Below are 14,403 nucleotides of genomic sequence, written 5' to 3' on the forward strand. Positions count from 1 at the left end.
GTTCAAAGGAGCCACCTTGCCTTTTTGGCTCTTTTATTGCTACAGAGGTGGGAACAGGTAAGTTGAGATAGTCTTCTCTAAGTCGTAGGAGACTGTGGAAGGCCAGCAATCTTGGAGAAGTAGCAAAGTCACTAAGTAAATGCACGAGCCTGACCAGGGCAACTGCAGTGAGCTCATACAGATAGGACAATGGGCTGTGGTGTTCAGAAACCCTTGCATTAACCTTGGGCACACTGCATGGATTTTACCAAGTCCAAGTACAAAAAGTGGAGAATGAACACTCAGAGAATAAACACAGAAGAAAATTCTTTTTTTAACAAAGTAATATTTTCAACTGCTTTCACAAATGCTTTTATGTGAAAATATTCATATGAAAAAGCAATACACCACTCTGTTTCACTTGGTCATCACTATCTTTAGGTTTTGACACAAATGGAACCTGACAATCAAATGGCAGTACATAGGCTCAGGGTTATGTACAATTCTGTGATCAGAGAATTTGTAATGCAGGCAATGTAGTACTTGAAATGATGAACTGATTTCTCATTTCAATTGCTACACATCTATTTGAGAGCACAGAATACATAGGTAATGGAAAATAAATACACTGGGCTAAACAATCAAAACTATTACAAAAAAACACACCATTTTATAATATACTGACTCACAAATGAACAGTGTCATTAGTATAAAAATTGCATTTCTACAAAGCTTTCCAAAGACAAATAAAATTAAACCACATTAGAAATGAGTCAAAGCCACAGGTGAACATCACAGTCTACACGAAACTTTAGAGAATAAGCCTCTGAGGTCAACATGCTAGGCTGAAGCTGTCCAAGGTTTCTCAGTTGAGTCTCCTGCTTTGGGTAGCTGCTCAAAGAACTGACCTAGCAGGTTTCATGAGACTCCACCTTGGCTTCTGTCAGAAGCTACAATCTCACAAGGATCAAGTCAATGAGGTAAAGAGACACAACACTGAGAGCGTTCTTGTTGGCACAAAGATTTACACAAATACTTTCCAAACAGTTGAATGATTTGACAGGCTAGTCAATCACAAATGTACAATACTGGCAGGAATAACAGCAGGACACTAAGAGGAAGAACACAGAAAACCTGTACACACCAGCAAAAGCTCCATTCTCTCTCTCTTTCCCTCACTTCATGCTTAGGATTTTAATGCTGAAATATCTTTCACCCTTTACAATTCTTTAAAACTTCCCTTTGACCTCCATTGTTTCCAAACTCGCAAAAGCCACATGGCAGATATTCCCTTAACTAGCATTTTAATCTCCTCCCCAAAAGATGTTACACAGTGCACTTATTCAAGCTTACATATACTCAAACCACATGGCAATATCTTAATTATCAGCCAGGAGTTGGCCCTAAAAGGTCAAAGTGTAGCTTTTCAGCTGTCCAAAGCTGATCTGTGTCAAGCTTGTTTGCCTTCCATTGCACTAGTTATTATAAATAACAGGTACAGATCCTATGTACAGGATGAGACTGCAGTGACTGCCACACAGCACAATGGCCTATGTAGTGAATGAGACATCTCTTCCATGTTCCATGATTAGCCTTCAAAACCAAACAATAACAACAACAGAAAAGTGAACTGCCTGTGCATCGCTCCCATGGGATTCTAAGCAAGTCAGTGTGGTTCAGCATGGTTAAGGAGGTGAAGGGTTAAGAAAAAAATAAAAAGAGGTAATGGAATTTTCAGATATTCCAATGAAGAACAAGGCACCTTTCTCTATCCATCTGTGCATAAAGCACTATACACCCTCATTCCACAATTGCTATCTCATTCACCAGATTTTAACATCCAGAAAATAGCAATCTACAATTAAATAGCAGGTATGGCAATGGAAGGGAAGCATGGTTTTTGTTTTAGAAAATCACATTTTCATGCACTTCACTTCTGGATTAAATTTATTATGTACACAAAAATGTATTAAATGTTTATCTAATCTTAAGTTGTTTATTCCTTTAATTTTATATGAACAAAGTATTGAAAATAAACCTTAAGGCTTCATATGGAAAGAAATTAAGGTCCTGGACTATTTACTAGAAACCCAATTTTTGCCAGGATGTTAAAAACAGAAAAGCCAGGAAAAAAAATGATTCCTACAAATAAATATAATTTTAGTGGACTAGACCCCCTTCTCCATGACTTTTTCTTCCAGCTTCCAATATCTTTTAAGTATTAAGAAAGGAAATATAATGCGGGTGGTGGTGGTGGTGCACGGCTTTAATCCCAGCCCCTGGGTGGCAGAGGCAGGCAGATTTCTGAGTTCGAGGCCAACCTGGTCTACAGAGTGAGTTCCAGGACAGCCAGGGCTACACAGAGAAACCCTATCTCAGGAAAAAAAAAAAAAAAAGAAAGGAAATATATTATCTTATTATATTATTAGGTAGTATTTGTGGTCCAAATGGAACCTGGTTTTAAAACATTTATCAAAGCCAAGGCAGACTGTAATCCTTCAAGCTTTCCCTCTTGTCAAATATCCCATTAAAACCCAGTATGTCGATTTGGAGGAGGGTACTTCACAGAACAGAGATGCAAGTCGTCCCTTTCCCACCACTCTGAACTTGGATTTACTATTGCTTAAACACTCCATGCATCAAGGAAGGATTACAAGGGAAGGAAGGAAGGAAATATACTGGCAGAAGAGAAGGTGCAGCTCAGCTCTATTAGGAAGATGAAAAGTACCACAGAACCATGACACTTTTGAGTAAGGATGTATCAGAAGGGCAGAAACATGGAAGGGCAGTAAGGTCTCCAGTTCTGTGATGGCCTCAGCCTTGAACTGACAGTTAACTAAGTTAGAAAGATGAAACAAAAACATTCATAAAGAATGGATTGTCACAATAAAATCTTTCTTTGTGCAAGGTTTGTAGCAGCCTTGTGCAGTACAGGAAGGCAGATTCTGAACCTCCACTAACAATGACCCTCCTGTTGGCAGCTAATGCAAAGAAAACGTTATCTAAGCAGCCAGAGAAATACACTACATACCCCTTTTTAAAATGATGAAACATTTTGAGTTTCACAAACCTGTACTCATTATTCTGACTCAACCCAAGGGGGAATAAGATTGAATTTAGTCATCCTTCATATAGCTAGAATCTAATTTTATGGATTTATTCTCAGACTTGAGAGGGTAAGAGAGGAGATAGAGATTTTTTTTTATTTAATAAGGAATCTGGGTTCCTTGATACTGATATTGGATTGAGCAGGGAGAGATTTATAATCACACAATTCTCCAGAGGATCAAGGGAGATAGAAACAAATAAAATCTTTTACCTACTGAAATTGACTTTCATCAATTTGTTTTTTCACCAAAAGCACATCACTAAAAGCAAAGCCGACATGCCTTTTCAGTTGTTATTAAAGTGGTTCCAGAGAGGTTTCTTGAGATGGAAACTAACCACCACAGACCTGAAGTCAGCTTTATAAAAATACCTTACAGTGACAAGGCTTAGAGCACTCTGGGTTCAGAAAAACAAAGGATGTGGCTGGAGAAACTCTTGAAGAAGTTATCCTGTAACTATAGGACCCAAAAAAGATGTTGCTTGTACCTGTCCTATGAAACTGCCACTGCCTTTTGAATTTTCAGAGAGTACAGCATATGTCTTTGAGACACTTGGCAGTCTTAGCCTCCTCAACTGTGGTTCCCTCAAGTTTTACATCCAGTAAGGGTAATCCATGCAGATCACTGCTGCCGGCTCTTCTCACTACAGAGCAGCTGTGAACCATGGGAGTCTGCAAGTGCAAGGTGGAAAAGTCATAGAGATGAAAGGTAAGAAACAAAAGACGAGAGACCAAAAGAGCTCAGATGACTCCCTAGCTCCATGCTGAAGTTCTATCTATACCCCGGTCTCCACAATTTCTAGCCTCAAGAGAGTGCTGGGGAGCTGTGGTACCTGATGTTTCTGACCTGACTAAAACACATGCTTAACAACGACGGCAAAGACTTCCTGCACTTTAAGGATGCTCTGGTTTTGCTGTCACTTTATCAAGCAGCAGCCTCACTTCTAAAGGTGCTAATGAGAACTGCAGAGAAGTCCTCTGATTTACTCTTTGGCTCCCAAGCACATCAACTTGTTCTCTTCAAGACCCCACAAAGGTACTAACACTATGATGGCTAAGTGCTACACCTCTCTTACGACACTGAGGCTTACTACCATGTAACCACGGGGCCAGAGATCATCTTCTAAAAGTGAACACTGCTCATTCAGAAAAACAAAACAAACAACTAAGGATTTGGCTTAAACTGCAGACCAGAGGGAAACAGACTTCTTTTTTGGCCTGTATTTTTAGAAATGTCATAATGTAACCTAAGATCCCTTGTTGGCATTCTGACTCTTGCGCTGCCTCAGGGCGTCTTCCACCACGTCCTGAGTGTCAGCTGGGTGAGCTCCGTCCTCCTTTGGGGACACACTACCCTCCTTCACAACTGCTCGCTCGTTGGTGTCACTTCTCTCCTCAGCCATGATGCCTGCCAAGTTGTCCTCTTCCTCATCTTCTTCTCCTTCATCCTCATCTCCAATGTCCTCTTTCTCTTCCTCATCATCCACAAGACTGTCTTTGTTTTCTTCTTCATTTGAGTCATCCTTTTCTTCCTCTGCATCCTGTAGCTGCTCAGCTCCTTGAGCCTCTCCAGTACTCTGCTCCTGCTCTATGGAAGGAAAAGAAAAAACAAAAAAACAAAAAACCTCTGGATAATAAATGGCAACTTTGTAATTAACTCACTGATTAACCAGGAGATGAACAAATGGGGAATTTAAAAAAAAATTTTTTTTATTTTTTATTTTTATTTTTTTGGTCTTTTTGAGACAGGGTTTCTCTGTGTAGCCCTGGCTGTCTTGGAACTCACTCTGTAGACCAGGTTGGCCTCAAACTCAGAAATCTACCTGACTCTGCCTCCTGAGTGCTGGGATTAAAGGTGTGTGCCACCACTGCCTGAAGAGTTTTAGCCTCATCTAAAAATTTTATATTTCCCTATAAGAGCACCACTGAGTGTATGATAAGGCAGATGGGAATGGAGTACAAAGTTTTGTTTTATGGTATACAGTATGTATTGCATGCTGTATAAAATACTAAATGACTCACTGGTCATAGCAACTATTTCAGACAAGCCAATAAAAGTCATACTCCCCAGGAGTTTGAGACCAATGTCAGGAAGAAAAGATCTCTTACCACAAAGTTAAATTGATAAAATATGTTTGGGAATACTAATAGTTACTGAATGAACTTCATAAACATAGTATCATCTGGGCTAGGCTTGAAATCAGAGAACTCCTGCAGCAGTTTAGACTGGCTGCCTTTTGCACTCCAAAATGCTGAAGGTCATACAAGATTCCTAGCTATCTATGAAGTCCTGAAATCTTCAGGAACTAAAGATAGAACCTCATTTAAACCCTTGAGAAATTCAACACTACAAGTAAAGGGCATCAGAGTCAGGCCTGAAGTAGAGTGAAAAATGCAGATTTGGCATAGTGACCACTGTCATAAGATTCAACAAATGTTAGCTCCTCTAAGAATCTTTCATTCCAATTCAAGAGTAAAAGTTGTTCACTGAAAAATATGGGTTATAAGCCCAAGGAGAAAATGCAATCTTCAATATAAAATATTTTCTAATTTTAAAAGAGGAAAATAAATTTTATTCAAAGTTGTCTGGAGAACACATCTTTAGAGAACTCAGTGCAGGTTACTGAAGATCAAGGAAAAGTGGAAAGCTATGGCCAAAATGCTGAGCCACAGAATCTATGGTAATTTATGGAACTCTAAAAATTCTACCCATGAGAACTTCTCGGACTTACCACAGCGTTCAGAGGAAGCTCTTGGAAGAGGCACACAGAAACATTCTGAAATCACCACCAGGATCTGGAAGAAACAAAGTTAATTTCACACTGAGTAGAGAAGAAAAACTACCAAGATGCCTCAACATCAGTTGTGTGTCCCTTAACCAGTTCTCCCCTAGCCAGACACTTAGCAACTAGTCAAAGCTTTCAGAAAGATACACTTGACTGGAAGACCACTCCAGGGTATAGAATTCTTAAGCATTTCAAAAAAGTAACTGGCCATATATAAGAAAATTCTGTAATACTGAGAGCTAAATTCTACTTTAAGCAGAGACTGGCTGGATCCACCTCTGACCTTGATGCATGAGTAGTAGATGGGGAGGTCTGGGGGAAGGACTGGAAAAGAGGTGGAAGGAGAAGCTGAGGTTGGGGTGTATATATGATAGAATAAATTAATAAAAATATATTAAATAATCTAGTCAGGTTTAGATATTCATCTGGAGAATAGGAACAAGAAAATGGTCTGTCATGTAACTTGTTAGGTATATTCTTTGTCTTTACCACAGTGGTCAAAGCAAGGAGCATTATGTGAAGTTATAGCCAACTTGGTTGTTTTGGGAAATGATTACCAATTCATGTACAGTATTTATTCCTTCTTTGATCACTCTATATACTGTTTGCAGCATTAATCTTCAGAATATTTAAGAAATAAGACTAGAGGGTGATATTTATGGTTTTCTCATTATATTACACATTATCATTGAAACCAAAGAGTAAATTAACTGCTTAAATGACAGAAAATGCTATCTATGTACTTTCTTTTTATGGCCACCTTTTAATTTTACCTGAAGTCCTCAGCTTAAAGGACAATAAAAAAAAGACTGGCAATGTCTTACCAGACCCATGAACAGGCCAAACACCAATGTGGCAATGACGAAAAAAACGTAAGAACACCATGCAGGAATTCCAAGGGTCACTGTGAAATAGTTGTGAAGGTGCTGCAATCAAATGAGAAATGAAATGTTTACTTGAAGTGCAGGATTCTCTAGCTGTATTTAGTCTACAAACTGTCTCTCCACATATGTGACCAAATTTATACTCAAGTGATTCCTAATGAACATGCCAAATTTTGTAGAACTGAGGAACAGTAATTATCAAAATCATATCTATTAAGAATTATTCTTTAGAGTTCAGGATCTTGATATAGGTCTGGTCAAATTACTTTGCCAGCTCTTGCTTCCATAGCAAAAGATTTTCTAATACCCTTTATGAAATCATTACTTCTTCCTCAGTACTTAATACTAACATGGAATTTTTTAAAATATAAAACCCTTTGGTTCCTTATCAGTTGTTACATAAAGCAAAGTGATTGATGCCTTAGAGTATGAACCATTTAAAATTTTCCACACTTACTTTTTATAATGTTAAACAATATGTGAATTACATATATGAACTGTTCATTTCAAATCCATGGGTACTTAGAGGTAGACTTCCCAGGTCCATACTTCCTCATGTCAAGTCATATTGCTTTAGATCATAAACTACAATCCAATCAAATAGTAGGCACGTAATTAAAAGGCTCCAAGTGTGATTTCAGCAGCCCATAAAAACAATTCTTCCCAGAATTCACAAAAAAAAATGATGAAAATGAGTCCAAGTTTCTAAATTAATCTCATATTTCTCAAAATCTAAGTCATCCCTGTTAATTTTTTAGTTTATATTAAGAGACTAAATATTTTATTCTGACCTATTCTAAAGGAGAAACATGTAAACAAAACAAAAATTTATTAAATGACCAGAACAATCTGACAATCCAAAGATTTACCATTTAGGAATATCTGGTGCTCATATAGCCTGGTAGCAGAGTCCATATTGTTGGTTTTATGGGCATGTACTATGCAACATCATGAAAGTATCATGGATGCCAAAGTCTCAGAAAGTTGTTGAGGCCAGAGAATATGGATTCTCTACAAAGGAAGCCCTAACAGTCTATTGTATAAAGACATGAACATGAGATGTAAAAAAAACAAAAAAAAAAAACAAAAATTGGGGCATTACCAAAGAAAAGTTGTAGAGACCCCAAACAAAAGATTATATGTATTCTAGGTTTACAGTATTGGAGCTCTTTAGAGCCCAAAGAATGTCAGCATGAGTGCCAAATCTAGGAACCAGTATGGTGGTTGCTTATCCACTGAATCTGTCTCACTTTGACCAAATCATTCCTTGCTATGCCACCATTTCACCACTTATGGAATGTCTTACCATATGCTAAAAATATCCAACCTGCTTTTTTACGTTATAAGAGCTCAGAGTTAAGAGACTGTCCTGAGTCTAAGAAGAGACTTGATAATTTTTAAATAGCACTGAACAGTAACTATGAGGACTTTTAAAGTAGGGCTTGTATGCCTCTTGTCATATGGGTACCAGGGGTAGGGTACAGCTTGAATATGAAAATGTACCCCACGGACATATGTTTGAATACTTGGTACACGCCTAGTGGCAGTGTTTTCAATGGCTGTACAACTTTAAGGGAAGAAGACGAGCCAGTGAAAGTCGGTCACTAAAGTTAAAGCCTGGCCTCAGTTCTGACCTGTTGTTCCTGTACAGAAATTTGAACCCAGCAACATGGCTACTATGGCTGGAATGCAGGCATGCCCTTAGATCAAACCAGTAATCTCAAACAATGCTGTCTAACTGAGGGACAAATCAGATAAGGATTTGACAGAAGAGGATGAGGCCAGCTCTCATGAGAACAGCACAGGCTTGTACAACCACTCTGGAAATCAGTCTGGCGGTTCCTCAGAAAACTGGACATAGTACTACCGGAGGATCCAGCAATACCTCTCCTGGGCATATATCCAGAAGATGCCCCAACAGGTAAGAAGGACACATGCTCCACTATGTTCATAGCAGCCTTATTTATAATAGCCAGAAGCTGGAAAGAACCTAGATGCCCCTCAACAGAGGAATGGATACAGAAAATGTGGTACATCTACACAATGGAGTACTACTCAGCTATTAAAAAGAATGAATTTATGAAATTCCTAGCCAAATGGATGGACCTGGAGGGCATCATCCTGAGTGAGGTAACACATTCACAAAGAAACTCACACAATATGTATTCACTGATAAGTGGATATTAGCCCCAAACCTAGGATACCCAAGATATAAGATATAATTTGCTAAACACATGAAACTCAAGAAGAATGAAGACTGAAGTGTGGACACTATGCCCCTCCTTAGATTTGGGAACAAAACACCCATGGAAGGAGTTACAGAGACAAAGTTTGGAGCTGAGATGAAAGGATGGACCATGTAGAGACTGCCATATCCAGGGATCCACCCCATAATCAGCATCCAAACGCTGACACCATTGCATACACTAGCAAGATTTTATTGAAAGGACCCAGATGTAGCTGTCTCTTGTGAGACTATGCCGGGGCCTAGCAAACACAGAAGTGGATGCTCACAGTCAGCTAATGGATGGATCACAGGGCTCCCAATGGAGGAGCTAGAGAAAGTAGCCAAGGAGCTAAAGGGATCTGCAACCCTATAGGTGGAACAACATTATGAACTAACCAGTACCCCGGAGCTCTTGACTCTAGCTGCATATATATCAAAAGATGGCCTAGTCGGCCATCACTGGAAAGAGAGGCCCATTGGACTTGCAAACTTTATATGCCCCAGTACAGGGGAACACCAGGGCCAAAAAGGGGGAGTGGGTGGGCAGGGGAGTGGGGGTGGGTGGATATGGGGGACTTTTGGTATAGCATTGGAAATGTAAATGAGTTAAATACCTAATAAAAAATGGAAAAAAAAAAAAAAGAGTACGGTGGAGGCAGTTTGCTCAGTTCTGTTCAGTCAGCACAAGAGGCAGCACAGTGGAGTCAGTCCAGTTCTATTCAGTTCATGCCGCAGAGCCGGTTGAAGCCAGAGAATAAGAAGGAGCCAGAAGATTAGAACGAATTGACAGAGTTAGTTTCAGGCCAAGCAGAGCAATTCAGTGAGAAGCTAAGAGAAGCCAGATTTAATCAGTTAGCTCGGGGAGGAGTTTGAGCCAGAACAGCTGAATTGAACCAGCCAGCCAGAGTTCAGAAAGAACTAGAAATGGTAAGAATATTAAGCAGAAAGTCTGTGAGATGACAGTTACTTTCGGTGAGTAAAAATTACATTTACACTTTCCTCCCTCTCTCCTCTTGCCCCCATTACCATCCCCTCTCTACTCTCTAATATTTTATTAATTAGTTGAGAATTTCATATATTTTGAGCATATTCAAAACCTCTCTCTCAACATCCTTTATGATCACCCTCGCCGACTTACCCACCCAACCTATTTTCTTTCACCATTCTTTCTTTAAAAAAATAAAGACAAAACAAAAACTAAAATGTTACCCAAATACTTTGGGGTATGGGACCTAGCCTCTCCCACTGCATGCTGAGATTTTGTCTGGCTTGAGCATGCCCGTGCCCTTTGCTTGTAGTCACAGCCACTGTCTGTTCATACATGCAACTGCCCTGTTGTGTCTGGAAACTATTGTTTCCTTGTAGCCATATACCACCTCTAGCTCTTATATTTTCAGCCCCCTCTTCCTCAATGATCCCAGAGGAGAGGCATGTTAGATATGCCATATTGAGTACTCTGTAGGCTATTATTCTCTGCACACTGACCAGTAGTGGATCTTACTGCAAAAAGCTTCTCTGATAAGGGCTGAAAACATATTAATATTGTTTATAGTAATAAATTATTACAAGTTATTTTAATACTGTGTTCATTTAGCAGAACCATAGTAATAGGTTCCCCTAGGGTTGATGACCTACCTATCTACAGGTTCCCGGTCCCCATAGTGCTGCCAGGTATGGGTTCCATTTCAAGGAAAAGGCCTTAAAGCCAATCAGGAAGTGGCTGGTCATTTCTGTTACACTGGTGCTACTACCAAGACAGTCACCATTGTAGCTCACAAAGTATACAGTGGAGTAAGACTAATAATGAATTCTCTCCTCCAGTAGTATGCATAGCACCTTTCAGCACTATGAGAGTGAGTAAATAGAATGTAGCTTCTAGGTTAGTACTCATTTGAATTCTCCATGTTTTGTGACTCAAGTCTGTGGTATCTTCAGCAGCAGGGTATTACCACCAAGTTCTGGAGAATAGCCAAGAGAAATGGCAATAGCCTGTATGCTGTAGGTCTATGGGATCCCAGTGGCCAACTGCTCAAAGGGAGGTAACTGAAGGTTTTCTTTGTTTGCATATGACTCTTCTACTGTATCCCTCTCATAGGGTAACTCTAACTCCCTTTAAATTCTTTTTTCATATGTATGTGCATATATTTTAGGACCCTTCTATACTAAAGGCCTTTAGTGTTGGCTTTCCTTCCCTACAGTTCCTCTTCTACATTAATCTACTATCTCCCACCCCATTAAATCAATTTCTGTCTTCACCTCTGCAATGTCACTAGGTGGAAAGCCTCTACAACCATGTCTGGAGCTCTAGCCACCATGCCTACCTTCAGCAGAACTGTGAACTGAAGTAAATTCTTCTTCCATAAAGTTGTTTTAAAAAGTAGTTTCCAGCTCTTAATGTTTTAAGAGATATTATTCAGCTCTGGCTTTAGGTTAAAAAAATGTATATGGAAGAGTTTACACTTTTCTTACTGTGCCATTGTCATTATTGGGCACATCAGTCTTAAGCTTTCAAGTATGTCAAGAAGAGTGAGGACACCGAAGGCCACTCTGTCTCAGGCATGACTCATGGATATATCTCCCAACTTGCTTTATGAATACCTGCTGTTTTAGCTTACACATGAAGATATAATTAAGTGACTGTGGATGTGTAGTTGAGCAGTGTCATATACCTTTTCTCCAAAACAAGTGATTAAAACACTCAAAAAATGTCTTAAGTGATTTTTAAACTACAAAAAAAAAAAAAAAAAAAAAAAAAAAAAATAAAGGTATTTGTCTCCAAATCTTTGCATTCTGGGTCCAAGATGGCTTAGTATTTGAAAGCATTCTCTTATTTTAGTACGTTTTACTTCAAGTTTCTTGTACCAATTTATCCTTCCAGGGATCTATTTGAACTTCTGAAAATATTCTGTAGTACTGTGATTTTCTTCGGTAATTATTGCTAAAGACTAATAACTAAATAATTATTACTAAGCAATAAAATTAATGAAGTTGTTTTTAAAACTACAGAAATAAAATTCCATCTGTTTCCTCTGAGTTCAAATAGCTTTAGAAATCCTTATAAAGACTGGAATTGTGGTATCATGAAACTATATATGCAGTTGATTATAAGAGATCCAGTTTAGCTTTAGATTTTTATGTCTATTTCATTTTTTCAAGAGAGAGAATTTATTTTCTAAATAACATTTCATATGATAAAACATAATTTTTGAGGACCCTTGTCCCTTCAATCACTATAGAGACACACTGCATTTTAAAAGTGATCATACTTTACATATGCCTGCTTAAGATATTTAGCAAAATCAACTTCTGTTTACATTCTGTTAAGGCCTATTGATGTCTAGGTTATCACTTGATCTTCTGAAGAATCTCTGTATGTTCAAGCTTTCTTTGTACTACTTTCCCTCTTAGTGAATATTACTCGATATCCTTGCTTGGACTGGATGGGACTTCCCTTGGAAGCTCTGAGGGAATCATCCCTGTATTGTGACTCTCCTCAATGTAGACTGGACAGAGAATAGAATTAAACTTAGATTCCAGCCAGTTTATCATTAATGTTGATCTGAAGACAGCGACTTTAGTTCTCTATGTATTTCCCATAAGTCTCATAATCTCAGTGCCTTAAGAATGCCTTCCTTATTCCTTCAGAACTTCCAAGGGCTTTGTAGGTTTCTTTTCCTTCTCATTTTGGAAATTTCCATCATAAGCTATACATAAATCCTTCTTTAGTAAAGTCATTTCCATCTTTTGATCATTGTAACATTTATAAATGTTACTACCATAAGATACAATAAGCTTAAATAAATTCACAGTCTACTGTGAGAGTATTTATTCATGGATGGGGAATAAGCAACTTATAGTCCCCGTTTCTAAGTTCTCAATGGCACCACATTTCAAAAGTATCACACCGCCGGGTGTGGTGGCACACACCTTTAATCCCAGTACTCGGTGGGGCAGAGGCAGGCAGATTTCTGAGTTCGAGGCCAGCCTGGTTTACAAAGTGAGTTCCAGGATAGCCAGGGTTATACAGAGAAACCCTGTCTCAAAAAATCCAAAAAAAAAAGTACCACACTTCCTCCTAGGATAACAGTGAAATTATTAGTTTTACTTATAGAAAATTGACAAAGTATTTCATGTGAGACTGTAGATATCCTGCATTCAGTCATATTAACAATACTTTACTCATTATGTCTAGAGACAAATTTACATTACCTAAATAGTTATCCCCTTTCCAAATTGTAAAAATATTGGCCAGCCATGTCCTTGTTTTTTTTTTTTTTTTTTTTTTTTTGGTAGAGGTTTAGTAACATTTTGTTTTGTTTTGTTTATTGGATATTTTATTCATTTACATTTCAAATTTTATCACCTTTCCTGATTCCTCCCCCTAGAAACCCAATATCCTATCCCCCTCCCCCTGTTTCTATGAGGCTGTGCCGGCACCTACCCACCCACTCCCACCTCCTCACCCTCACATTTTCCTACACTGGGGCATCGAGTCTTCACAGGTCCAAGGGACTCTTATTGAAGCCCGACAAGGCCATCCTCTGCTACCTATGTGGCTGGAGCCATGGTTCCCTCCATGTGAATTCCTTGGTTGGTGGTTTAGACCCTGGGAGCTCTGATTGGTTAATAATGTTGTTCTTCCTATGGGGTTGAAAACCCCTTCAGCTCCTTCAGTCCTTTCTCTAACTCCTCCATTGGAGAACCCATGATCAGTTCTGTCTTTTTAATTATGTCTCTTAGGTCAACATACTAATACTTGCTCAATGTTATATGTTTTCATTACATAAAAGTATCCTACTCTATTTTATTGGAAATATTTTAAAATGTCAGCTGATTATCCTGAACTTTATTTAATATATAAATATATATTATAAAATATATACTTAATATAACATATAGGTATAACACATGATATATAACTATATAATTAAATATATTATATTTTATATAATATAAAATACCTAAATATATATAACAATATATACAAGAATACATTACATATAATATATATGGTATGAAGTATTTTACCAGATGTCTAAGTTAGAGCTAATCTTTGCTACATATATACTTGTATGAAGGGACTAAACTAAGATCATTTCTATCAGTAGTCCGATCAATACCTCCATGAACAGGTAAATTCTATGCCTAGAAAGGCCATCCCTTACTCTAGACATCTAGATTGTTGCAGCCAGCACTACATGGTCTGCTGTGTCCCAGAAAGAGTCTTAGGTTTGGAGTTTATCTGCATCACATGATATACACTCTTGAGGAATTCAGGACAAAGGTTATGATTCCTTTCACAAATATTTTAGAATCCTTTAATACTATTCTTGCACAGAAGCAATCAGTAAGGTCTCATTAGGCTAAGGTTTCTTGTCTCCACTTATAGTATGAATAGCTACAAGATGTGCTCTAACAGCC

At 38.3% G+C, this 14,403-nt stretch overlaps 1 protein-coding gene across 1 annotated transcript in view; it reads right to left on the reverse strand.

The window, feature by feature from the left end:
• Positions 1-308: 308 nt before the first annotated feature.
• Positions 309-14,403, reverse strand: part of Tmx4 (thioredoxin-related transmembrane protein 4) — a 49,621-nt gene continuing 35,526 nt past the window's right edge. Inside the window, exons 6-8 of the mRNA NM_029148.1 lie at positions 6,696-6,797; positions 5,818-5,881; positions 309-4,673 (exon numbers count right to left, since the gene is read on the reverse strand). Coding sequence (NP_083424.1) covers positions 4,333-4,673; positions 5,818-5,881; positions 6,696-6,797 — 507 coding nt within the window. The 3' untranslated portion in view covers positions 309-4,332. The remainder of the gene's footprint in view (positions 4,674-5,817; positions 5,882-6,695; positions 6,798-14,403) is intronic.

The sequence above is a fragment of the Mus musculus genome, chromosome 2, assembly GCF_000001635.26.
Source record: "Mus musculus strain C57BL/6J chromosome 2, GRCm38.p6 C57BL/6J".
Taxonomy (NCBI): Eukaryota; Metazoa; Chordata; class Mammalia; order Rodentia; family Muridae; genus Mus; species Mus musculus.